Raw genomic sequence first — 26128 nt, 5'->3', positions numbered from 1 at the left:
AACATAATCTCTCCCTCCAGGAAATACTTGGCAATGTTGGAGACATTTTTGACTATCAAATTTAGGGCAGAGATGTGGGGGAGGTTACGGTTGTCCATCAAGAAAGCTTAGGGCTGCTGCTAAACATACTTAAGAGCTGTTGAAACAAAATGATCTAGCCTCAACTAGTGTTAAGACTGAGGCACCCTGGATTAGGAAACGGAGCTGATAGAAGAAGTGAGAATGTATAAGTAAGTTACAAAGTTAAGCTGGTCAGCCAGCTCACGTTTCAAGAAGTGTTAAGTACATGTGACTATGTATACTTAATGATACTCCTTCGTGGAGGTGGAGAAGCATTAGAAACACGGAGGAATCATACAGACTTGAAAAAGCTTGAAACTGGCCCTTTAGTCTTTAGGTTAATGCATTTGTTTTTAACTTTATGTTATTTTCTAGTTACCCAAATCTCTGGATGTGAAAGCTGAATTATGGGCTTTGTGGCTATGACTACTGATGAGAACTCTCACATTGACTCATTGACTGTAACTCCCCTTCCTTTTATTTTTTTCCCACCCTTACCATGGATAAAACAATCCACAACATAGAAGGTTCCTCCCTATCCTCCTTTCTGCCTGGGCAACTCCTATAGGAAGCTGGCTTGGACCCAACTTCCTTCAGAGCTATATAAAAACAAAGAAGCTTCTCTGTGGGATAGAAAATTCCCCTAGGCAACTTGACTTCACCGTTTCAGCACTTACTCATAATTCTCACTTAATTTCTACCTGTGTGTCAACTTCTTTTCTTAGTTCTCATTTATGCATGATGGTGGTGCCTGTTAAACTTTGCCACCAATTCTGTGGTATTCCTTGTCATTATCTCTGTGGAAGTTCTACAGAGCACCTTGTAGCTTATGTATGCAAAAGTAAATTATATGAAAAATTTCAATAATTAAAAAACATAATGAAGGCTGCTTTTTGACACTTTTCAGAAACATGGACCAGATCCATACAACTCTTAATGCCTTTCTGCCCTTCTAATTTATCTACACTCCATTTTCATGTACTTGATTGTGACACACAGAAATTCTATTTTGTTAATTTCAATTTTTCTTGCCCAACTTTGATCTTCTTACCTTCTTGCTTTGTGGTTGTTGTTGTGGTGGTGATATTGGGGATTGAATTTAGGGTTTTGCACTTGCAGGGGCAGGTGCTCTTGCAATGAGCCACTGCTTAACTCACTGATTTACTCTGATATTTTCATGGTATGGTGTCACTCTATGCATGCTCTAGGCTGGACTGTAATTCTCCACCTTGTGCTTCCCGCGTCACTGGAGATGACAAGTGTTCAATACTACGTTAGCTATTATGTTCTCCCCCACTAACAGGTGTGTACCACCAGGCCCAGACTGTGGTCTTGCAAATTTTTATGCCCAAGCTGGCCTTAAACAAAAATCCTCTGAGCTCAGCTTCTAAATTAGCTAAGATATCAGGCTTGAGCTACCAATCCTGGCCCTGTGTGTGTGTGTGTGTGTGTGTGTGTGTGTGTGTGTGTTCTTTTTGTCATTTAAAGTACTATCAGAATCAACCATAGCCCAAGTAATTCCAAATTCCTGGTATAGAGTTATTTTAGTATTTAAGCTGAGTAAATATACAATTTGGTGATTCTTTCTCTTTCTCATCCCTGACCTTATTCTTGTTTTAAATATCTTAAATTCCCTTCCAAATTTGTAATTACTGTGGTTTTACAAATATTTGATATTCTTTGGAACAATTCACATTAAAATATAATTAAATTGCTTAAGGATTGGTTTAGTTGAAGTCTATGAGGGAAAAAAATAATGTAGAACATCTTTGTGTTTTAGTTTTGCCCAAATGTCTTAGCCATAATTATGCTGTGGTCCAGGTTGAGTAAGAATGGGTGAGGTCAGTGTTTCCTGGCTCTAGAGGAGCCATTGAATCCAGCTTTTGGCATCAATCTCCTGACCACTGACTCCATTTCCAGTAATTCTAGGGGATCCTATTTTCCAGGATAGGTAGCACAGTGACTTGCATAGAAAGGAAGATGCTCTTTTCACAAAACACAGCCTTCTTCTCTACTCTTTTCAGATCTATACTATGATTAGAATTCCACTGAGTTTCTAGGCCCATTTTCTGCTTTTAATTTAATTTTAATGCATAGAAGGGTTACAGTTATATTTGCCAGATAGAAGGTGCATTATTTCTCACATATTGATGCCCCTTCTTATGTTTTGTCCTCATTTCCCTCCTTCATCCCCTCCCCTAATCTTTTTTCCCTTTCTATTTCAAATAAACAAGTAAACACACACACACACACACACACAAATAATATACTAGGTAACAAAGTCAGATACTGTAACAAGATGAGATTAACCAAAGGGCAGCACAGGAGAAGAGAAAACAGCATAGTACATTAAGAACAACAGTCACTTGTCACTCATAATTAAGCTCTTGTTTCCATGTCTTTGAGGTCCATTAATCTGGTCTAGGCCCATTTTCATAAGCAAAGTAGGAAACATAAATGAGGGGTACCAACTATGTGTTTACTATGTGCCTTACCTTCGCAGCAATTTGGAACTGAGGCTTTGGGAGGTGAAATAACTTATGGGAGTTTATTCAGTTAATGTGGTAGGTCTCACACACGGAGTGAATCAAAACTCACTTGCAACTGATATTACTTTTTAAGTTCTGTCCGAGCGTGCTGCTTGCATTTAGGTCTTCTCTGTCATCATGGGATGTGGTAATGTGCTCCACGTGTTAAATTCATGATAGCAGAGAAGTTAAAGTCAATTGAGCTAGGCATCATACAAGCTCCTCAAAATAGTCTTTATGAATATTATACAGAGTACCAACTAGAGATCGTTTTTTTGGTATCCAAGAAAATAAAATTCTTTGTTGAACTTACATGTATGGAGAAGATTTTCTGCTATTGGCATTGCAATATCTAAAAGTCAAGGGAAAAGGAAATGAAAATAGTTACGTGGTATGAATAGGTTACATTAATATGGACAATAATTGTTTTGCTTTTACAAATGTTCTATAGCCAGAATATTCTTATTTTATCTTGACTATATCATTTGTGCATTCATAAGTTAGTGCAAAAAGTAATAAAATCTTTGAACTCATCCTTCTATTTCTTTTTTACATATATTGTATTGTAATTAATAGAAGGGTTACATTATATTCACCAGATAAAAGGTACATTACTTCACAAACATTGATACCTTTTCTCATATTTTGATCACCATTTCCTCCCCCACCCCTACCCCTCATTTTATTTTGTCCCCTTCCCTATCCTATTTCAAATAACCAAATAAATTTATATACAATATATCAGATAACAAGGTAAGATACTGTAGCAATATGGGATAACCAAGGGATAGCAAAAGAGATGAGAAATAACATAGTACATTAAGGACTATAATCACATATTATATGGCTCTTGTTTCTATATACTGGAGGTCCTACGGCCATACCACCCTGAACGTACCCAATCTTGCTCATCCTTCTATTTCTTATAAGACTCTTAAGTTCCTCATTGTCAATTATTTGAAAAAGCAGCCTAATTCTCAAAAGTAGCTTGAATATATGACCTGCTACTGTGGGCTAGATTTCAATGTTTTGGAGCATTCAGTTAACTATGCCATCCCATGTAATTCAGCAATGAGGCAGATTTGAACATTGTCAATTCTTTTCTAGAGAGATCTATCACCTTAGGGAATATTATAGAATGAAATCATTTATACAAGATACTTTTGCTATGTACTCTATATACTACACCTACAATCTCTGCACTTTTCAATTCATGTGAAAAATATATGAAAAGAAGGCAAAAATGAGTCATACTCTAAGTTTTAGACAGACTATAAACCCACTAGCTCTTTCTACTTAAAGGAGTTGTTCACAAAAGCATGACTGGGTGTTGTATAAATTGCAAATTATAAATGTCAATTCAGGTCCATTTTTTTTATTATGCTCTTTGACTTCAATAACTCTAGGAAGGAGTATCCAGCTGTAAGTACGTGCCCATTACAGTTGCACACTCTTAGATTAGGTTGCACAATAAATCTGGGAGAAAAAAAACATCCTTCACCAGAAAATCTACCTGTCTAAACAAAAAGACAAGAGTCATACAGCAGTCACTTGAGTTGAGAAGGTATGAGACACAGAACAGAAAGCTGGTATAGTTTCATCCTATTCCTCAAAGATTCTGTCCAGAGTTAAGAGTTGAAGATTTTAGGCTTGGTGTAATATATCAAATTGAGGGGCAGAGGCATGGCTCAAATGGTACAGAGCATGCCTAGCATGTGAGAAGCTTTAGGATCAATACTCACTATTGTGAAGCTAAAAAGATGTGTGTCTACATATGTATGTTTATAGGTGTACATATACATGTACATATATAGTTGTATGCATGTATATATAATTCATCAAATTATATAAAATTATACTAAGATGATTCTAAATAATAACTAAATGCTTGCCTTGACTAGAAAAATGTTGACTTCTACATGTGAACTACTTATTTAGAACTCTTCTATTCATAGAAGTTATTTTATTAGTATTTTATTCAGCATTTACTTCATTATATATTATATGCAATGTTTACTTTATTAGTTCTTAATAAGTCTGTTATTACATACAGGTTTCATTGTCTTGCTAAAAGGAAGAAATGTGTGTTACTTCAATTTTCTTTTTTTAAAAATATTTTTATTGTAATTAATAAAAGGGTTACATGATATTTGCCAGATAGAAGGTGCATTAATTCACATATATTGATACCCTTTCACATGTCTTGGTCCCCATTACCCTCCCCTCCACCCCCCACCCTGTCTTGGTTTTCCCCCCTTCCCTATCCAATTTCAAATAACCAAATATAAACAAATCCAATATATCAGATAACAAAATGAGATACTGTAACAATATGAGATAACCAAGGGACAGCAATAGAGATGAGAGATAACATAGTATATTAAGGACAACAATCATTCATTATATGGCTTTTGTTTCAATATCCTGGAGGTCTTTTCAATTAGCTTCATCCTATATGGCCTTATGTATCAAGGTTTTGCTCTATTGCAGATCTCTGCTAGTAGAGCCCAAAGTTTCTACTGATTATGAAAAATGAGAGAAACCATTGAGCATAAGTTCCTTTGAGTCTGGCTTACTTCACTTAATATGATTTTTTCTAAAACTTTCCATTTCCTAACAAATGGGTCGATGTCGTTTTTTTCTGACAGCAGCATAGAATTCCATTGTGTACAAATACTACAACTTGTTGATCCACTCATCAACTGAGGGACATCTAGGTTGGTTCCATATTTTTGCTATGGTGAATAATGCTGCAATGAACTTTGTTGTGGTAGTGGATTTAGTATGCCCTAATTTCTGGATGGTTGGGTAAATGCCAAGTAGTGGAATTGCTGGGTCATAGGGGAGCTCTATGTTTAGCCTTTTGAGGCACTGCCCTACTGCTTTCCATAGTGGTTGAACAAGTTTGCACTCCCACCAACAGTGTAGTAGTGATCCCTCCTGGCCACATCCCCTCCAGCATCTGTTGTTATTAGTTTTCCTGATCCTGGCCATTCTAACTGGAGTGAAGTGGAATCTTAGAGTTGTTTTGATTTGCATTGTGTTATCCCGCAGCTCAACAGACTAACACTTGAGTGGGTGGCAGACCAGCTGCTGTGAGAGGGAGATGACTTGTATCATCAGCCTTTTGGGCTTAACCCTGCTGTCACTGTTGGGGTTTCCTGTCTTGTAGGTCCTATGGCTCAGGCTCAGTAGCTGGAACACCTGTAGGGTTACTTCTGAATCAAGAATTCAGTAGTGTAAACCCAAGATTCATAAAAAGGAAGAAGGAAAAAGTAATGGCATAGGAGACGCATTAAAGAATAGCAAGAAGGCTGAGCATGATGACACACACCTATAATTCTAATACTTGGGAGGCTGAGATATGAAGATGTTTAGTTTGACTTGAGTCTGGGCTACAGAGTGAGAACCCATCTCAAGAAAATGGGAGTGGATAATAAGCCAAATAAAAGAAAAGGCCGAGACTGTGGCCTAATGGTAGAGTGCTTGCCTAGCATGCTCGAAGCCCTGGGTTTGTTTCCTTGGTACCACATACACAGAAAAAGCTGGAAGTAGTGCTGTGGCTCAAGTGGTAGAGGGCTAGCCTTAAGAAAGCTCAAAGACACTGCCCAGGCCCTGGGTTCAAGCCCCAGGACTGGCAAGAAAAAAAAACCCAGCTCAGCAAATGTGCATTGCTTTCCTTCTATCGATGTATCAAAGAATAGTCATGGGTATGCCCTCAGTAAATTCACAGGTTGGTAGGCAATAAATGTAGCCCAATAAATAATTTAAATTCAGTGTGATAAGTACTATTATAGAGGTGTGCACAACAAATTGCACACACACTGAACAAGAGTATTGAATAAAGACAAAAAAATTCAAAGAGCTGATAGCAAATGTTCCCTTGGGAGGGATTCAAGAAATTTATTTATTTAGGGCAAAGTGGACATAATTCACTGTCTGTGAAATATTAGTTTGGAAAGCCATGCTAAGTACTACAGGATCAGTAGTAGAGCGGGTCTATGACTAGAGTTGGGAAATAAGAAATGCAAGCTTGGATGCACTTGAAGAATGAGTGTTCTCCCAAATGTCTGATTTCAAGCTAACTTCAAGCTGACATAACTAAAATCTGAAACATTAATGACAATGACAATCAAACTATACTATTTTAAGAATAAGGAAGAACTTAACAGCAGTAGTGATTTACTTATCATATACATTTTGTATATATTTATGAGTATATCAGTATGTAGATAAATTTATTCCTTTATGTGAGTGAAAATGTTAAATTCATTGGTTAATTGTACTTCCCACATAGTTTTCTTAGAGTTCTAACAGTAAACAATATATAATTCAATTTCATTCTCTTATAGAATACACTAGGCATTTAAAATGCTCAACTGGTAGATTTCTGAAAAGAAAAAGAAAATCTGGAAGCACAGAAATCCCTTTCCTCCATAGGTCCTCCACTTCCATGAACTGAAAAACAATTTACTCTGGAGCACACCATGACATGTTTGCACTAAGAAGCACAGAGCTGGCTCTGGATTCTGGTTGCACAAAAATCTGAATATTTTACTCACTTTGGGTTTTGATTAGTCACCTGGCTGAATTTTTGCTCTTACTAACTGCTGTCATTTGTATTTCTCTACAAACGATGTCCTTGTGGTTTTTCATGAATTACATTTCATTTGTCATTTCTTGAGGTGATGGAGGTTAGTTTTTTAATAGCACATGCCTTTAGTTACTACTTAGAAAGAGATAAGGACAAAATTTATAGTAGTTCAAACTAAATGAATGGTGAGTTCTGTTCATGGATGGTAATTTCAACAATATTCCATTTTAAACTTTTTGTGTTTGCAGATTTCAAGAACTATGAAATTAGGAGTATCTATCTATCTATCTATCTATCTATCTATCTATCTATCTATCTATCTATCTATCTATCTATCTATCTGTGTCGGTCGTGGGGCTTGAACTTGCTCTATCCCTGGAGCCACAACACCACTTCTAGGAACATCTAGCTTTGTTGGACATCTAGTTTTATATTGTACATGCTTCTATAAACCAAGCCACTGTTGAATTACATTTTAGAAGCAGTACAAAAGGATGCTGTGGTGAAGAGAGGAGGAGACCCATGCCCAGTTTCCTCAGTTACATTGAAGCAGATGATAATGTGCTTTATGTTTCTGAGGGGCTTTTTTTCTTTGAAGAGACACATTGCATAGAAAGTTATATTTAAATTTGCCATTTTAAATTTGAAATTACTTAGCTTTGTCCTCCAAGGAATTTAGATAACTGTAGAGGTCTGCACTTGCATGGAACTGATCTGATGACTGTGTGGAACCCTTTAAGTTCATGCCTATTGTTTTCTTTCAATCTTAAACATATAATTCAAAAAATTTGGGCTGAGAGTTTGGCCTACTGGTAGAGGGCTAGCACGAAGACCTGGGTTCAACTCCTCAGTACTATATACATAGAAAAAAGCCAGAAGTGGTGCTGTGGCTCAAGTGGTAGAGCACTAGCGTTGAGAAAGTCCAAGGACAGTGCTCAGCCCTGAGCTCAAGGCCCAGAACTGGCAAAAAAAATTGTAGTAGAGTTTAAATGCAGAGACTTTATCACATGAGCCATAATAGATGTTCCTTCTCCTCTGTGGAACCAGTCCTTCAAAAATGAATGATAAATGTCAGAAATTCACACTTATACTGCAATCCTAGTTATTCAGGAGGCTGAGACCTGAAGGATCGGGATTCAAAGCCAGACTGGGCAGAAAAAATGGAGATTTCTTATTTAATTCACTACCAAAATGCCAGGACAGTGGGATACCATCTATGAACCATCAAGGACTGGATGTATTGTGACTGCAGTATACTGTATACTGAATATACATGTGTGAAAATTAAACAGTGAGACTTATTGAAATTGTTTTAAGAAGAAGGATAGAAGGATTGGAATAACTGTTGAAAAATTATAAATTTTTTCCTGTGACAGAAGAAAATCATTAGAAAATAAGAAAACAATGTGGTAAGCCATTTTTTTGGTAGACCATTTTTATTTGGTGGATGTGTATCTCATGCATTCTATTGATAGTGATCTCTTTTATTATTGTGACTATATTACTAATATTTTTATTACTAATATTTATATTAAACTGCCTGGACATTGTCTAATGCATGTTTGTATTATTTAGTAATAAATATTTCAAATTTTAAACTAAAAACTATATTTAAAAAATAGTGTGACATAGATCAAGACGTATTATACTCATAACCTGACTTAAGAAATTAAAATCTCTTTGTACAACTGCTTAATAACAATAGTAATAGTAATAACAACAATAGTAACAGCAAATATAAAATTTAGAAATGGAATCTAAGTGCACAAAATAGAGATATTGTTTAAATAAATTGTTAGCTTTATATAAAGATGTTCTGGAATACCAGCATGTACAAGTTGCTACATATTTGGGAAACAATACCATTTTGTCTAGATTCAGGAAACAAGAGTGTCTGAGAAGCAACAAAATCATTGCATGGGAGATTATATAATTAAATAAGAACCAACACATTTTCATTAAAAGTCTATTTGCTTTCCTAATTTTAATGTAATAATAACTACAAAATACTTTCAGCTGAAAAAAAGGTAGAAAACACGTCTTTAAAATTGGCTCAGGGAAAATAGAAGTAAGAGTATGTATTTTGGTTGACAGGATACAAAACAATAAAATGTAGAGAACACATATGAAGCTAGGCAAAGGTGGCTCATACCTATAAATCCTAGCTATTCGGGAGCCTGAGACTCAAGAGAATTATAGTTCGAAGCGAGCCCTGACGGAGATCTGGGAGGCTCTATCTCTAATTAACCAGCAAAATTTCAGATTGGAGGTATAGAGTTCCACCTCTGAACAAATAAGCTGAATGAGAGTATATGGCCATGAGCTCAAATTCCAGCACCTGTGCGTGTATGTTCACACACGCAAAATAGAGGAAAAGACATGAGAACCCCAAGACCCAATTATTTAAGACTCCAATAAATTTCCCAACAGTCTGTTGCAGCAGTTTGTGTTACATTTGAGGACTTTTGTAAAATCAGAATATTATGACTTTCATATCTTATCGAAATGATACAATAAGAAGTATTCAGGAAATTTGCTTATTGATAATAATTGTAAATGGTTGAAGTGTTAACACTAATTAGAATATCTGAAGAGGAAACTTTAATACAACAGGTTGAAAGTTGGTTCTTGGTAACAAAGACACACTAAGTAGCATTATGCACTTTAAGGCATTTCTTCCAAGATTTATCAAAGAATAAGTTGTGTAGTTCAGTTAATGGCAAGAAGCAATGCCTTGTTTCAAGATCACGTCACATGAAAAATGTATATTATGCTAACATAATCTGCACCCCAACGTAAGTCAACTGCTCATAACTAAATGAGAGGCCAAGCTTCACTATTCTTTGTGTAAAGCTCCTGACAGTGAGTAAGGATTGCAATTTTTGTGTTTAAAGGTCTTTGTTATTATTCTTTTGATTACTTCTATATAACTTGAAATTTTGCTTCAACCAAATTATGATGTAGGAAAGATATTTAAAATATGTTTCATACCTATACAATTCACTACATTGAGTGTACCATCACATATAAAGCATTTTGTGTGTGTGCATGGGGGGGTATAATCATTATTTTTAAAACAAGTGACACTCATGCCCTTAAATGTGCCCATTTAAGTTAGAACCATTTAACTTTATAGGGCATATTATTTAAAACCCTCATTCTAGCATGTAAGCCTCCCCCCCTTTGTACAGGGATCAATTTGTATTTTTGTCTTTTTAAGAGCGCTACCACATGGTTCTCTTTGCAGTTTTGTAGTTGGTATGTTTCGTCGACTATTAGTCTTTTAAGCCACTGGCTAGATACTTTACAGTAGTGATTTTCAAGTGCATCTTGCTATGTGACCAACTTGTTTGGCTTGTGACAATATTTACATTCCCTTCTTTCCTTCTTTCTTTCTTCCTCTTTACTCCTCTTAATCCATTTCACACCCATTAGGTACCCTTTTCACTTTGTATGAACTATTTGGCTTTATGGAATCTTAATTTTCTTTGTCTTTAAAGAAGACAACCATACTAGAGATCTCTAAGGTCATCCTCAATTTGAAGTTCTCTAAATGCTGCAGGAGAAATAAGCAATGGGATTTCCTGGAGGGACTAAATGCCAATAACCTATTTTCAGTATAGCTAATACTAGTTCTTGATATTGCTATTCATGCTTGGTACTGATGTGTGGTAAATAAATTAATGCACATTATTATTGAGCATATAACTACTAAATGGAAATTGCTGAAGAGTTTGGTTTTTAGTTTTAGTCATTCCTGGAAAGTTAATAATATTTTTCTGTACATGCTTTTTTTTTTTTTTTGCCAGTCCTGGGCTTGAGCTGAGGGCCTGAGCATTGTCCTTGGACTTTCTCAAGGCTAGAGCTCTACCATTTGAGCCCACAGTACCACTTCCAGCTTTTTTCTATGTATGTAGTACCGAGGAACGGAACCCGGTCTTTGTGTGCATGCTAGGCAAGCACTCTACCAAACTCCCCGCCCCTCCACATGCTTTTTTAAAGTCTTTTGGAAAGTGAATGGGAAAAGAAAATCAATTTAGTATTTTCATAGATTAAAAAAATTAGTAAGGCAGAACTTTAACTTCCAAAGTCATAATCAGTGTTCAATCCATATTTATTTAAACATGAACAAAAACTCAAAAGAAATACTTTAAATATTTTCATTGCTATGATTTAGTATTATAATAATAGGGAATTATGTAAAGCAATTTCTTAAGGTAGGTGTAATTATTAAGTGCTGAAACGTTAATGATTTCTACTTGATTAACTGCTTTTATTTCTACAAGAGCAATAATATTTTTAATTCCTGTTTTTCTTGATCACTATGGCTTGTAAAATATCCAGGGAGCTTATTTCACTGCTTTGAATATATAGAAATAACTACATGTGTTTTTCTTAATATTCAGTTGGTTATGCTGTGACCATCCAAGGAATTTGTTATCAGAATAAAGAGGAAAATATTCTTATTTATCATTTATAAATATTCATTTGCTATAGGCCATGCCAGGTGTTTTTGATGTATGTTCTATGAAGTCTATGCTATTCTAATTTCCTTCTTAAGTTGAGATAAAGTATGTTTGTTTTATTTTTTGTCGGTCATGGGTCTTAAATTCTGGTCCTAGGCACTGTCCTTGAGCTCTTCAGCTCAAGGCTATCGCCTTATTCCTTGATCCACAGCACCATTTCTGGTTTTCTAGTGGTTAATTGGAAAGAAAAGTCTCGAGGTCTTTAGTGCCTGGACTGGCTTTGAACCGCGATCCTCAGATGTCAACCTCCTGAGTGGCTAGGATTAGAGGTGTGAGCCACCACAACTGGCAGTAATTTTTTTTAATGGGACCTTAATGTACAGAGTCTATTCTTTAAAAATGTTTCTACTTCTTTCTCCTTTACCTATAGAGTAAGTGAGCTGTCTGTCTGTCTGTCTAATTGACTTGCAAGCCCACAATCCTTAAGATGTACATTTTTAGTATTTTCTTCATCTTGTGAAAACTTCAACAATTAATGACACTTTCTACCAAATCTGTCTTTAAAAGTACTTTGGAATGTATTATTTCTTGGAAAATCTCATTACAATGTTAGGGAAAAATTTTTTCTATTAGCATTCCTATGGTGAGATCCTTTAGAATGAACCATCAAATCATTATATAAGTTTTCCAAAATGTTAAGTAAATTTCCCTTCTATATATACCTAATATATAGAAAGCCTAAAATTCTACTCTGAATCTTCCCATAGAAAAGTTCATGACTGGGCTGGGAGTTTGGCCTAGTGGTAGAGTGCATGCATAGCATGCGCAAAGACCCGGGTTTAATTCCTTGGCACCACATACATAGAAAAAGCCATTAGTGATGCTGTGGCTCAAGAGGTAGATCTCTAGCCTTGAGAAAGCCCAAGGACAGTGATCAGGCCCTGAGTTCAAGCCCCAGAACTGGTAAAAAAAAAGAAAAGAAAAAAAAGAAAAAGAATAAAGAAAAGCCCATCACCATAGTTGCTGTTGGATATGTGGTTCTAAATATATTCTAAACAGAGGTTCTAAATATAGGATGCTAAGTTTACAGTCAGATATGTATTATAGTAAATAGCCTTGGCCAATAATATTTATATCATAGCCATAGGAAGTAGTGGCTTTCCTTTCCATCAACCAGTTTGCATAACAATGAAACACAGTCTTGTCATATTTAGAAGCAAGGTGCTAAGTACTGTGGGTTTGCAAATTAATTTGATAGAGATGATAGCACCCTGCCTCTAAATTAACCAGTCAGCATTAGGAGTCCAAAATAGTCAATAAGATGGCATAATGGCCACTTTTTTTTCGGCGGGGGGGGGAGATGTAAAAATAGCCCCCAACTCTTTATGTGTCCTTAGCCATTTTGGATAGAAAACAAAAACCATTGAACCTTTTTCTCCACTGCTTCTGAAAACAAACTTTTCTAAACCCTAAACTTCTCTTGTAGAATTTCCCTCCATGGTTTAGGATTGGAGATTTTTTACTATTCAGAAAGTCAGCCCAATGACCTGTTTATTTTCTTATCACATAATGGCAACTTTTGATGATTAAATAACTTTCACAGCTTTCCTCCTGGCAAACTCTATTTACTCAATGAGCCACACTGATGAACACTTCATCTGGTGAGAGACGTCAAGAAGGAGAGCCTTGCTAGCTTTGAACTGCAATCCTCAGATCTCAGCCTCCTGAATAGCTAAGATTATAGGTATGAGCCACCTCACCCAGCTGGAGAGTCACATTTCAACAACACGTAGGCTTTTTATTCAGGAGAAACATGTTCACTCTTTGCTTTCCGATCTCTTGGATGTAAGCAGGTGCTTTGACTATATTATTTATTCCCAAACCTCAGAGTGTTTCTTCTGGGGAGATAACACTTCTTGGTGAACCTTGTTGAGCAAAGAACTTACAATTTGCGTAAAGCTTTGCTTACTGGCTGTACATTACTGGCGGTACTTTCAATAAGAATTGAGAAATGGTCCTGGTACTGGGAATAGAAGGACGTAGTCTCTATAGTTTGGTGGCCATTTTTAACTTCTTTTTTTTTGCCATTCCTGAGGCTTGAAATCAGGGCCTGGGCACTGCCCTTGGGCTTTCTCAAGGCCACAACTCTACCACTTGAGCCACAGCACCACTTCTGGATTTTTCTGTGTATGTGGTACTGAGGAATGGAACCTGGGTCTTAGTGCATGCTAGGCAAGCACTCTACCCACCATTAGGCCAAACTTCTGGCCCTTGGTGACCATTTTTGACAATATTATTAAGTGACTAAGAATAAGAACGCAAAAGAATGAAATAGACATGAGATTAAGATACAAATTCCTTTAAAGTCTTATCAAGAGTAAGCTTGATGTCAAAGGTTATCCAACAATTCATGATCCTTGAGGCATTCTTTGACATAATGATTCACTAAATAAGATGTGAGTTTAAGGATGCCTTTTTCGCAGATAAATATTATTGAGGATTCTAGTTATTCTAGTGCATAAAAGCAGGTATCATGTAATAGTAAATGGTATTTAAGGAAATGTCATTGTCATTTTTATAGCAATAAGCCATATTTAAATTAAAAGAAGGAAACCGTTTTTAACTATACATACTCTTACCTGAAAATTTAAATGAGGAAGCATCTATAAATAATGACCCAGTTTGTCCTGTTATCTTCTGACGTAAAATAGATTCAATCCTGTCCCAAAATTTTGCTGCATTATTTTTACAACAGGACTTAAACTTCAGTACAGCATGAATTACCACTTTCCCTTTGGCTCGACTGCAAAACAGAAACAAATACGATTTTTATAAGTGAGTCTATAGTATTCTTACTTGGAGGGATAGGACATCTCTAAATAAGCAGAGGCAAAGACAATAAAGACAATTTTATTGTTTATTTTCCCATGAGAATAGAAATAGCACTTTATAGTAGAATAGTGTGAAGAAAATATGATTTAAACTCTGGGGAACCATGTTCTTATATCAATCTACTATTTGGCTAATATCTTGACTATAGCAAGCTATTGATATTCTCTGCATTCTAAAATGTAGATTAATAATCTCACGTTACTTAGTTATGATAAAAATCAGTACAGGATTGTATGTATCTTCTAGGTAGTAGGTATAAAATACTTTGAAAATCTCAGTGTACTTAATAAAATTATTTATTAACTCCAATGTGTCTATGTTTATGACTTCATTATGGAGTCTGTGAGGAGGGCTAATAGAAAATATCCAAAAATGAAAGAAAAAGGTGAAGTGACAAATTATTTATTGTCTTGTTTTTTTTCTTCTAAAATTGATGCACAGTTTACAATAGTGAGCCAAGTGCTTCCCACTTGCTGAAAGTCAGGACAAGAGCAGCACTGTTAGATTGGACTTACTTTTATTGTCATTCTGTCTTAAAGATGCAAATTCAATAAACCATCAATTTTACAAGGATATATCTTTTTAAATACCCAAATAAAGATATATACAATATACCAAGTACCAAATTCAGATAGAGTAACAACTTGAGATAAACCTTAAGGGGATAAGAAGAAAAAAGAAATAGCATGCCGGGCATGTAGCTCAAGGGGTAGGGGAAGAGCCTTGAGCTGAACAACAACAAAAAAGAGCTTCACATTGTACATTAAGCACAACAACAAAAAAAGAGTTTCACATTGTACATTAAGCACAACGATCACAAAGATAAATCTCTTGTCTTGATATCTTGGAGTTCATTTCACTGAACTTCATCTTATATGGACATATGTACATAGCTTTTGAGCTACTATGATCCTCTGTTAGGAGAATCCTAAACATATACTATTTTACCTCACCCCAGTTATAATGGCCATTATTGAGAAATCTAATAAGAACAGATTCTGGCAGGGATGTGGCCAGAGGCATTGCTATGGTACTGCTGGTGGGAGTGTAAACTTGTCCAACTATTCTGGAAGGCAGTGTGGAGGTTCCTCAAAAGACCAAATATAGAGCTCCCCTATGACCCAGCAATCCCACTTCAGGGCATCTACCCAAATACCCAGAAACAAAGCCATGCTAAACCTACTGGCACAACAAAGTTCATCATAGCATTACTCACCATAGCTAAGATATGGAACCAAACCAGATGCCCCTCACTAGATGACTGGATCAACAAGATGTGGCATATTTACCCCATGGAATTTTTTTTTCATATATTTTTATTGTAATTAATAGAAAGGTTACATTATATTCGCCAGATAGAAGGTGCATTAATTCACATACATTGATACCCTTTCTCATGTCTTGGTGCCCATTTCCCTCCCCCCCCACCCCCAGCCCCATGGAATTCTATGCTGCCAACAGAAAGAATGACATTGTCCCATTTGTAAGGAAGTGGAAAGACTTGGAAAGAATCATATTAAGTAAGCCAGACCCCACCATGGTTTCCATTTCTTTTAAAAATGTTTATTCACATATACAAGGGGAGTTCTTTCATATATGTATATAAACTACTTCAACCATATTCACCCTCATTCATTCTAATAGGCACCCCCCTCTTCCCTCCAATAGAGTCTGTTTTGGTTTCCTGGGATTTATCTATTTTCATCATATATTAATTGTACAAAGAGGCCTCACCATGGCAAGTCTCTTGAGCACATGCCTCATTTCCTCCTTCTAGGAATGTCTCCACACTTGTACCTATGAAAACCAACATCCCAGAACTCTGTGTAACCTTAGATCATGTAAACAACCACTTGTAAGACTTCAAAGCATTCATAAACAAAAATAAAAACCATAGCTAAGACCCAGAATTTTCTCAGTGATTGTAATTCCTTCTTATTTCTATTATTTTCTGGGATAACTTAAAATATTCATTTGTTACCACCTATTTAAAATGTGTACAGATAGATGCCCTCTTTTTGGAGCTATAAATGTATGAGTACATTTTTATTTCCCCTTAATAGAATTTGTAATTATATGGCAATTAATTAAGTATCCTCAATTCTGTAAGTATTCTTATCTCCAATTCTGCTTTTATATTTCCCACAAGTGCAGTAATCATTTCTAGTATGATCTGTAAGAATAATCCTTTGTTTCTTATAGAACTTTGTTGCAAATATTTTGTCAAATCACAAATGTCACTCTGAACTTGTCACCTGGGTCAAACACAATTTGAACTAGACTAAAAATAGCCATGTAAATTCTTATTCTGATTTCAGTAGGACCGTAGGATCCTTTAGTACTGAAAATGTGTACTAAAAGCTATTTTAGATTCATATGAGAAAAGTATGTTATTCTTTGCTACAGGAAGTTTACTTTTCATTCCGAACTTCTGATTCATTTGTTCACTTAACAAATGCATATTAATTTATGTAATATAGTTTAGTTCTGGATACCAGAGCTATTTCAGTATTTAAGGACACATTTTTTAGTTTTTAGCATTTGATGATCTTGGGGCTTGAACTCAGGGCTTGGGTACTGTTCCTGAGTCTTTGTGCTCATGGCTAGTTGCTACCATTTTGAGCCACAGCACCATTTTCAGCTTTTTGGTAGTTAATTGGAGAGCCTCATGGACTTTGATGTCCAGGCTGGCTTTGAATCTCCACCCTCAGATCTCAGCCTCCTGGGTAGTTAGGATTGTAGGCACGAGCCATCATCATGTGGCCCCTGGCCACAATTATTATTATTTTTTATATTCTAGGAGGAAAGATAGGTTCAAGGAAGATCTTTTTGAAGATCATGCTAGGATCTGGTGTAGGAACACTTCGAAAAGGTGCAAGTATAATGGCCCTGACATAGTTACTCTGGCTGTGCTGCTTTTTTTTTTTTGCCAGTCCTGGGGGGCTTGAATTCAGGGTCTGGGCATTGTCCTTGGGCTTTCTCAAGGCTATCACTCTACCATTTGAGCCACAGTACCAATTCCTTTTTTTTTTCTATGTATGTAAAACCAAGGAATTGAACCCTGGGCTTCAGGCATTCTGGGTAACCATTCTACCACTAGGCCCCACTCCTGGCTGTGTTACTTTTTCAGTTGTCTTTTTGATTATAGGGCCCTCCACTTGCTATTTTTAAAAGGATGCAACCATTTCTTTATCATTGTGAAGTGTGTGTTTGCTATTACAATACAGAAATGTCTTTTGTTTTGTAATGGACTTGAAATCCATCTCTTTGAAAAGTAACCAACAAGGAGATGGCTTTCTTTTTTTTCATATATTTTTATTGTAATTAATAGAAGAGTTACATTATATTTGCCAGATAGAAGGTACATTAATTCATGTACATTGATACCCTTTCTCATGTCTTGGTCCCCAAACAAGATGAGGGGTGGAGGTGGGGGGAGGGAAATGGAGATGGCTTTCTTACCATGGAGATGACCTTCCTACCTACATATTTTTCAAATGTGTGTATAAGCTAAGAATACCACGGTAAGACAATTTCGCTTCTAGATTACTGATTTGTCAGTACCGAGCCATTCTGTCCAAAGCTCTTTGGCTGTTTTAAAAGTTTTATTTGCTTTTGTTTAAAAAATTAATTAGCTAATTTTATTATCCTAAGTAATGGTACTGAGAGGTTTCAAATCAATATGTCAATTTATGAGTACAATGCATCTTGATCACTTTACTCCTCTCATCACCCCTCCTCTCTGTATATCCCAACTCTACCCACTTCCATCAACTTACCTGGTTCCATTTTCTTATATGTATATTGAATATTATTATTCTCCATTTATCTTTCCTTACAAGTCTTTATTGTTAAATGATAGTCTCATTTTAGAGTTGCCTTTTGACATTGTGTCTTCAAATAAAGTTCAAGTCATTACTTGAGTACAGTCATCTGCAATTCCTGGTTGTGGTTTCATAAATTTCCAACAGAACTTAAATATTTCCTTCACATTTGAAATGCCACGAGTTTTAATACCTCAATTTAATCTTAATTTTTGAATTATACATCAAGTAAAAACATTCTTTTGGGCATGAAATACAAAGGTAAAGGGCAAATCTATGTCTCAAAACATACCTGACTTGAACAACATGAGATGTGACATACTGTCTTCTCAGTCTAGATTCACGAAAAGTCTCATTTATCTGTTAAAACAAGGAAGGGAAAAGAAGAATATGAATTTGCAAAGCCCTTAAATATTAGAGATGAATAAAAATTCTAAATTGGGTATCAAGGAAAAAGAAGGGATAATGACAGGTTTTCCTTTTAAGTTCTCATTTTGAAAACTTCACATATATATATGCAAACAAGATAGGATAACAACAATAATAATAATAATAACTCACTAATATAATGATAACAATAAAACAATAACAATTATTCACTAATATCCTAAAACATGGTCAGATATTTCTAGATTGTGGAGAAAAACATAATATGGTAAAACATTTCATTTATTTTATAAATGTGGTATTATGTTTGAACTCAAGGCTTGTGTTGTCTAGGGAAGTACTCTATTCTGTGCATAATAGTCCAGCCCTTTTGAATTTAGCTATTTTTCAGCCTGGGTCTATCTCCTGGGGCCAGCCTCTGTGTGTGTGTGTGTGTGTGTGTGTGTGTGTGTGTGTGTGTGTGTGTGTGTGTGTGCATGTACTGTGGCAGATCTTATAATCCCTGAAAGGCAATCTATTTTTTAATTCTGCTTTTTGGAGAGGAGGTAATCTCTCTCTCTCTCTCTCTCTCTCTCTCTCTCTCTCTCTCTCTCTCTCTCTCTCTCTCTCTCTCTCTCTCTCTCTCTCTCTTTTATTTTTGCTAGTCCCAGGGCTTGAACGCAGGGCCTGAGCACTGTCCCTCAACCTCTTTTGCTCAAGGGTAACACTCTACCACTTGAGCCACAGCACCACTTTCAGCATTTTCTGTCTATGTGGTACTGAGCGATTGAACCCAGAGTTCATGCATGCTAGGCAAACACTCTACCACAAAGCCTCAGAGGTGATAATCTCTTAAAAGAATTATTTAAAAATCTCCTTTCCTAACACTTGCTAATTTCCTTTATTTCTAGATTAATGGATGATTTCTTACAGAAGGACTTTAATATATCAGCAGACAATAAATTGCACTTCCAAAGCTTTTTAATTTGGCAAGATGACTTTTTGGAATTGGAAAAATATTTAATTTATATTATCCCTCCTTTTCTAAAGCAATTGGAATGTATTCATGCATTTGATAAATAACCCATGAAATGAAACTATGAACAAGATGTTTTATACTTTTGAAAGATTCAAATTTGTAGGTTAGATAGTTGGAGATAGTATTGAGTAATAGGAAGAATGTAAAAATATTGGATTGACTGACTCAGGGTAATATTTGAATAAGTAAGGCCTCTTTGAGGAGGTGACATGTGAGTGGGACATGAATGATATGAAATCAACCTCAGGTTCAGAAATGTGCAGCTTTCTACTTCGAAGGCTCAGTGGACATGTGGGTCTTAGCTAACAATAAGACTGGTTATTTGTAGCATAACTGTGCCTCAAGTAAGCCAGGGAAAAAGTATATGAATTGAATTTTCTCAGGAAAATAACGATGAGTTTCCAGACAGCCTTGGTGGCTGTGGTAGGAGTTTGTTGATTTTTTTTTGCCAGTCCTGGGCCTTGAACTCAGGGCTTGACCATTGTCCTTGGGCTTTCCCAAGGCTAGAGCTCTACCACTTGAGCCTCAGCACCATTTCTGGCTTTGTTCTATGTATATGTGCTACCGAGGAATTGAACCCGGGTCTTTGTGTATTCCAGGCAAGCACTCTACCACTAAGCCAAACTCCCAGCCCACTGTGCTAGGAGTTTGTATGTTATTTTTAAGTGCGGTAAGTTCAGACACCCTAAAATAATCATAACAAAACTGAGTAGTTCTTTGATTCCTAATTCCAATGTATCTGCTTGTCTGGGAATAAGCTAATGTGATAGTAGAAAGATATCTTTCCTAAGCTGAATGGGAATCAAAGAAGAGTGAGATTATGCAGAAATCTTTTTCCGATAGGTCAGCTAAGAACCCAGAGAACAATCTGAAAGCCTCTTGCGAAGAAGGCCCTCAGAAGACCTCGGCTCACTTGCACTGGTGGACACCCTGGAATAAATTCTTGAATTTATTTTTGGATGACATGCACTTATCATATTTGTCAAAATTGTAACAACACCTGTTGCTGGTAAAGATGAAGGAGGGGCACTTGACATTAATGGTATAAAGGTAAGTTATTTCAAATTTGTGTAAAGCAAATGTGAAGATACCTCTAATGCATCTGACAGAGTGGTTTAATTGACTGAATTATGTAAGTTCATTAGAGTAGTATCTATGACAACGGAAGAATTTGTTCAGGGCACCATCAAGACTCTGCTGAGTTTTTAACCTGATAAATTTTAACTTGATACATAATGTTCATCAAGTGATTTATAATCTTCTCTTAACTCTTAGCGTGTGTAACATGATCATTATTTTGGGCTCTATTTGCTATCAGATCAGCTATTTGTCTTCAAAAGCCTTCATGATATCAAGAACAGAAACAGGATGGCTTTCCTTATATATCTTGGTGGCAGTATGTATTTTTTAATTTATTTTTTATAGTAATTAATAGAAGGGTTACATTATATTCACCAGACAGAAGGTACATTACTTCACAAACATTGCTACTCCTTCTCATGTTTTTAATCCCCATTTCCCACCCTCCACCTTCTCCCCTCATCTTGTTTTCCCCCCTTCACTATCCTATTGCAAATAAAAAATAAACATATATACACTATATGATATAACAAGGTAAGATACTGTAAAATATGAGATAACCAAAGGACAACAAAAGAGACGAGAAATAACATAGTACATTAAGAACAACAGTCACACCTTATATGTCTCGTTTCTATATCCTGGAGGTCCTTTCATTTAGCCTCATCCTAAATGGCCTTATGTATCTAGGTTTGAGCTATTGTAATCCTCTGTTAGGAGAGTCCAAGGTTTCTACTAATTATGACAAATAAGGGAAACCATTGAGCCTAAGTTCCTTTTGGTCTGGCTTACTTCACTTAATATGATTTTTTCTAAGTCTTTCTATTTCCTTACAAATGGGGTGATATTAGTTTTTCTGGTGGCAGCATAGAATTCCATTGCATATATGTACCATATCTTCTTGATCCAATTATTTACTGAGGGGCATCTGGGTTAGTTCCATATCTTTGCTATGGTAAATAGTGCTGCAATAAACATTGTTGTGCTAGTGGATTTAGTATGTCCTTGTTTCTAGATGGGTGGGTAAATGCCAAGTAGTGGAATTTCTGGGTCATAGGGGAGCTCTATGTTTAGTCTTTTGAGGAACTGCCATACTGCTTTCCATAGTGGTTGAACCAGTTTGCACTCTAACCAACAGTGTAGTAGTGATCCCTCCTGGCCACATCCCCTCCAGAATTTGTTGTTATTCGCTTTCCTGATCCTGGCCATTCTAACTAGAGTGAGGTGGAATCTTAGAGTTGTTTTGATTTGCATTTCTTTTATGGCCAGAGATGTTGAGCATTTCTTCATGTGTCTATAGGCCATTCTTATTTCCTCTTCAGAGAACTTCTCTTTAAGTCTTTAGCTCACCTATTAATGGGATGTTTTTTTCTTTAAAGATTAGTTTTGGAGAGATTCAATTGTTGAGCTGTTGATATATTTTAGATATGAGGCCTTTGTCTGTTGTATGGTTAGTGAAGATCTTCTCCCACTCTGTGGGCTTTCTAGTTAATTTGCTAGCCATGTCCTTTGCCATACAGAAGCTCTGCATTTTAATGCAGTCCCATTTGTCCAAACTTTCTTTAATTTTTTGTGTTTCTGGGTCTTTATTAACTGGCTTTTACCGCGAGGTTCCAACTTTAGTTTTCTGTAGGTGCTTAACCAGTTCTGCCAGCACCACTTGTTGAAGAGGGTAACATTCTCTCATCCTTTTTTTTTTTTTTTAGCTCCCTTATCAAAGATTAGGTGGGCCATAGGTCTGTGGTTTGATTTCTGGGTCTTCAGTTATATTCCATTAATCCTCAGGCCTGTTCTTATGCCAGTACCTAGTTATTTTGGTTACTATAGCTCTGTAATAGAGTTGAAGGTTTGGTATTGATATTCCTCCTGTGCTGTTTTTTCTGCTAAGGATTTTTTTTTTTGTTATATGGGGTCTTGTATTATTCCATATTAATTTTTGGATTGCTTCTTCTATTTCCTTAATCTGAATGCATTTTCTAACTGACTTTATAAAAAAAAAGGCTACCTTAATCTAGACCTAAGCTAATCATTAGAAATTTTTTGCAACAGTTGTAGCACTTAAAAGAGCCTAGCATTTAGAGTACAATGTGTAGAGAAAATGTCAACTTACCAAAGATACTATCTTTTTATTTAAGTCCATATATTCTTGTGAATATGGTTTTGCGAATTTTTCATCATAGTTGATGTTGTTCACCTTAAAGCTGATATGATAGTAGAAAGGTATCTTTCCTGAGAAAGTAATAAGAAATATTTGTCACATGGCACATTGTGATTTTCCAAGAAAATCATTAAATCAGAATCTGCTCTTAAAATGCTATATTTATTGAAATGCTGGACAGAGGCATGTTAAATTATAACACTCAAAAATTCATTCAAGAATGTTAATGTAATATTTTAATATTGTGTTTTTCAATTTGGGCAATTTGGAGACAGATGCATTATTAGGAAAAGAATTCACATTTAAATACAGCAAGTATCATAGTTTTTGTGATTACTATAAATTACATTTCAGGGAAAAATTTCAATAAAGTCATAGAGCTTATTCTTCACAAAATACCAAAGAAACCAAAATGAATGAGTGAATGAGAAAAAGACACATGACATGCTAATGACTATATGGAGCAAATTAAGGGTATGATTTTAGAAAACCAAAGGAAAATTAATGAGGGCTAGGTTGGACTACGTGAATAATCTAATAGTGAAATTCTGGGCCAGGAGCATGGTCTAGTGATAGAGTGGCCACCTAGCATGTACGAAGCCCTGAGTTGGATTCCCAGGCACCACATACTCAGAAAAAACCTGGAAGTAGCACTGTGGCTCAAGTGGCAGAATGCCAGCCTTGAGCAAGAAGTGTCCAAGAATAGTATCCAGGCCCTGAGTTAAAGCCCCAGGACTGGCCAAAAATAAAATCTTTCTTAGTAACTTTCCATGTCCCTAATAGCAGAGGGTAGAGGAGGGGGAGGAGTGAGAGGGGGTCTGAGAGAGTAAGAACAAGAGACAGAGCAGGATGGAGAATGGAGAGGAAGGAAGGAGAAAGGAAGAGAAAAGTGGGAAGCAAAGACAAGAACTAGAAAGAGAAAGTAGAAAAACGGATAGGGAAAGAAGCATTCTTCCAATCATTGGCTAGTTATTATTGTAATTATCATAATTATAATAATGATTGGCTAATTGTTTGGTATAGCCTTCCATGTGGTTTCACAAATAAAGAAATAAAAAGTAAAATAAGACAACCTTTTCAGATTAAATCAATGAAGATGACAATAATAAAAACATTAACATCCGGGTTCTCTTAATAGTTGGTTAGTATTAATAATACTAATTTGAACACTTTTTTTTAGTTTTCCTTCTTTTTTTAATATTTTTTTATTGTATTTAATAAAAGGGTTACATGATATTTGCCAGATAGAAGGTGCATTAATTCACATACATTGATACGCTTCCACATGTCTTGGTCCCTATTACCCTCCCCCCCACCTCCTCTCTTGGTTTTTCCCCCTTCCCTGTCCAATTTCAAGTAATCAAATACAAATGTATCCAATATATCAGATAACAAAGTGAGATATTGTGACAATATGAGATAACAAAGGAACAGCAAAATAGATGAGAGATAACATAGCACCTTAAGGACTGCAATCATTCATTATATGGCTTTTGTTTCAAACACTTTTTTGGGGGGAGGAAAACGTGGTCTTGATAGAAAAAGCCTGAAATATATTATCATCTCCTGTAGTAATTTTCCCTTTTAGAATTTATTTCCAGTGTAGCATACTCCTGACAAATCTATGTTTAAAAATGAAGTCTGTAAAGTAATGTTAAGAAACTAGAAACTATGTGATGGATTGAACTGGGGAGTTAACAAAATAGCTTACAATATTATTGGTAAGAGCTCACATCATGATCTTTCAATGGTCAGATTAGCAATCTGCCTGTATCTACTGTATCTACAGTAATGTATATGGAACTCATGAAGAATCAGTTGCAAACCTTTAGTTCTCCTTACTGTACCCTTCACATACTTCTTTATTTCTGTACATGTCAATGTCCTAATCCTCCTATAAATCAAAATGGATATTGATTTGATTCTTAATGGATTTATAATTATTTTAAATATAATTTTTTTTCAGAAAAAATGCAATGTTTCAAGTGACAGTTCCTAATTTATGAGCTAGGAGTTGCAAAGAATGGAAGCTTTGTGGTAGTAGAAGTTGAATCTAGGAGAAATATACATATACTATATAATAATATATAATATATGTAATATATAGTATACATACATATATATAATTATACACTAAACCTTGACCTTTTAAGCAATGATTCTTGTACATGGATGTGGGTTTTGTTTTGTAAGCATAGATAGCTGTAATAAAATACAAAGTTACTTTAAAAGTATATCTACATTTACAATATTTATTAGTCCTTATGTATTTTCTTACTTGAGAACTTACTATCCTCTTGTAGGAATGAAAGAATTTTTTCTTATAAGATGTTTTATGCAGAAAGACAAGTGGTACATGTTTTCACTTATATGAGGAAACTAAAGTTGATCAAATAGAAGTAGAGAATAGACTAGAGATAACATAAAAAGGAATGGAAAATAGCTCTAAACTGATGGTTGCTTAAGTACAAAGTATAAAATCAAAGAATTCATTTTCAGTGGATGTGGGTGATGGAAAGTTTAATACCTTAATTATGAGATGGTATCATTGGTGTCTGCATCTTTCAGTATACATATATTAAGCATAGTTGTAAAATATATTCATTAAATGTGTGTTTCTGGTTCAATTATATTGCAATAAATGGTTAAAAGCATGAAAATAAACCCTACACTGACTGTTATCAATTATGAGAAAAAAATCTCCTCTGATTTCCCCAACTCTTAAGATCCTAACTTGTTTTTTTTTTTTTTTTTTTTTGCCAGTCCTGGGGCTTGAACTCGGAGGCACTATCTTTGGACTTTCCCAAGGCTAGAGCTCCTACCACTTGAGCCACAGCACCAGTTCCAGCCTTTTCTGTGTATGTGATATGGAGCAATCAAACCCAGGGCTTCACACATGCTAGGCAAGCACTCTGCCACTAGGCCATGCTCCCTGCCCCCAAATCCTAAATTTTAAAAATATTGCTTCAACAAATCTCTGTTCTTTAATGAATGATTGTTGTCCTTAATGTACTATGTTGTCTCTCATCTCCTTTGCTGTCCCTTGGTTATCTCATATTGGTATAGTATCTCACCTTGTTATCTGATTTATTGAATTTATTTGTATTTGGATATTTAAAAT

General features: G+C 35.6%; 1 protein-coding gene across 1 annotated transcript in view; it reads right to left on the bottom strand.

Annotated features, from left to right (window-relative positions):
- Nucleotides 1-26128, bottom strand: part of LOC150055685 (transmembrane protease serine 11C-like) — a 49467-nt gene that overhangs the window by 10017 nt on the left and 13322 nt on the right. Inside the window, exons 3-6 of the mRNA XM_090343154.1 lie at nt 22960-23078; nt 18657-18724; nt 14288-14451; nt 2902-2940 (exon numbers count right to left, since the gene is read on the bottom strand). Of these exons, the coding sequence (XP_090199280.1) occupies nt 2902-2940; nt 14288-14451; nt 18657-18724; nt 22960-23078 (390 nt within the window). The remainder of the gene's footprint in view (nt 1-2901; nt 2941-14287; nt 14452-18656; nt 18725-22959; nt 23079-26128) is intronic.

The sequence above is a fragment of the Megascapheus bottae genome, chromosome 13, assembly GCF_031878675.1.
Source record: "Megascapheus bottae isolate mThoBot1 chromosome 13, mThoBot2.hap1, whole genome shotgun sequence".
Classification (NCBI taxonomy): domain Eukaryota; kingdom Metazoa; phylum Chordata; class Mammalia; order Rodentia; family Geomyidae; genus Megascapheus; species Megascapheus bottae.
This window is presented reverse-complemented; position numbering and strand designations above follow the sequence as displayed.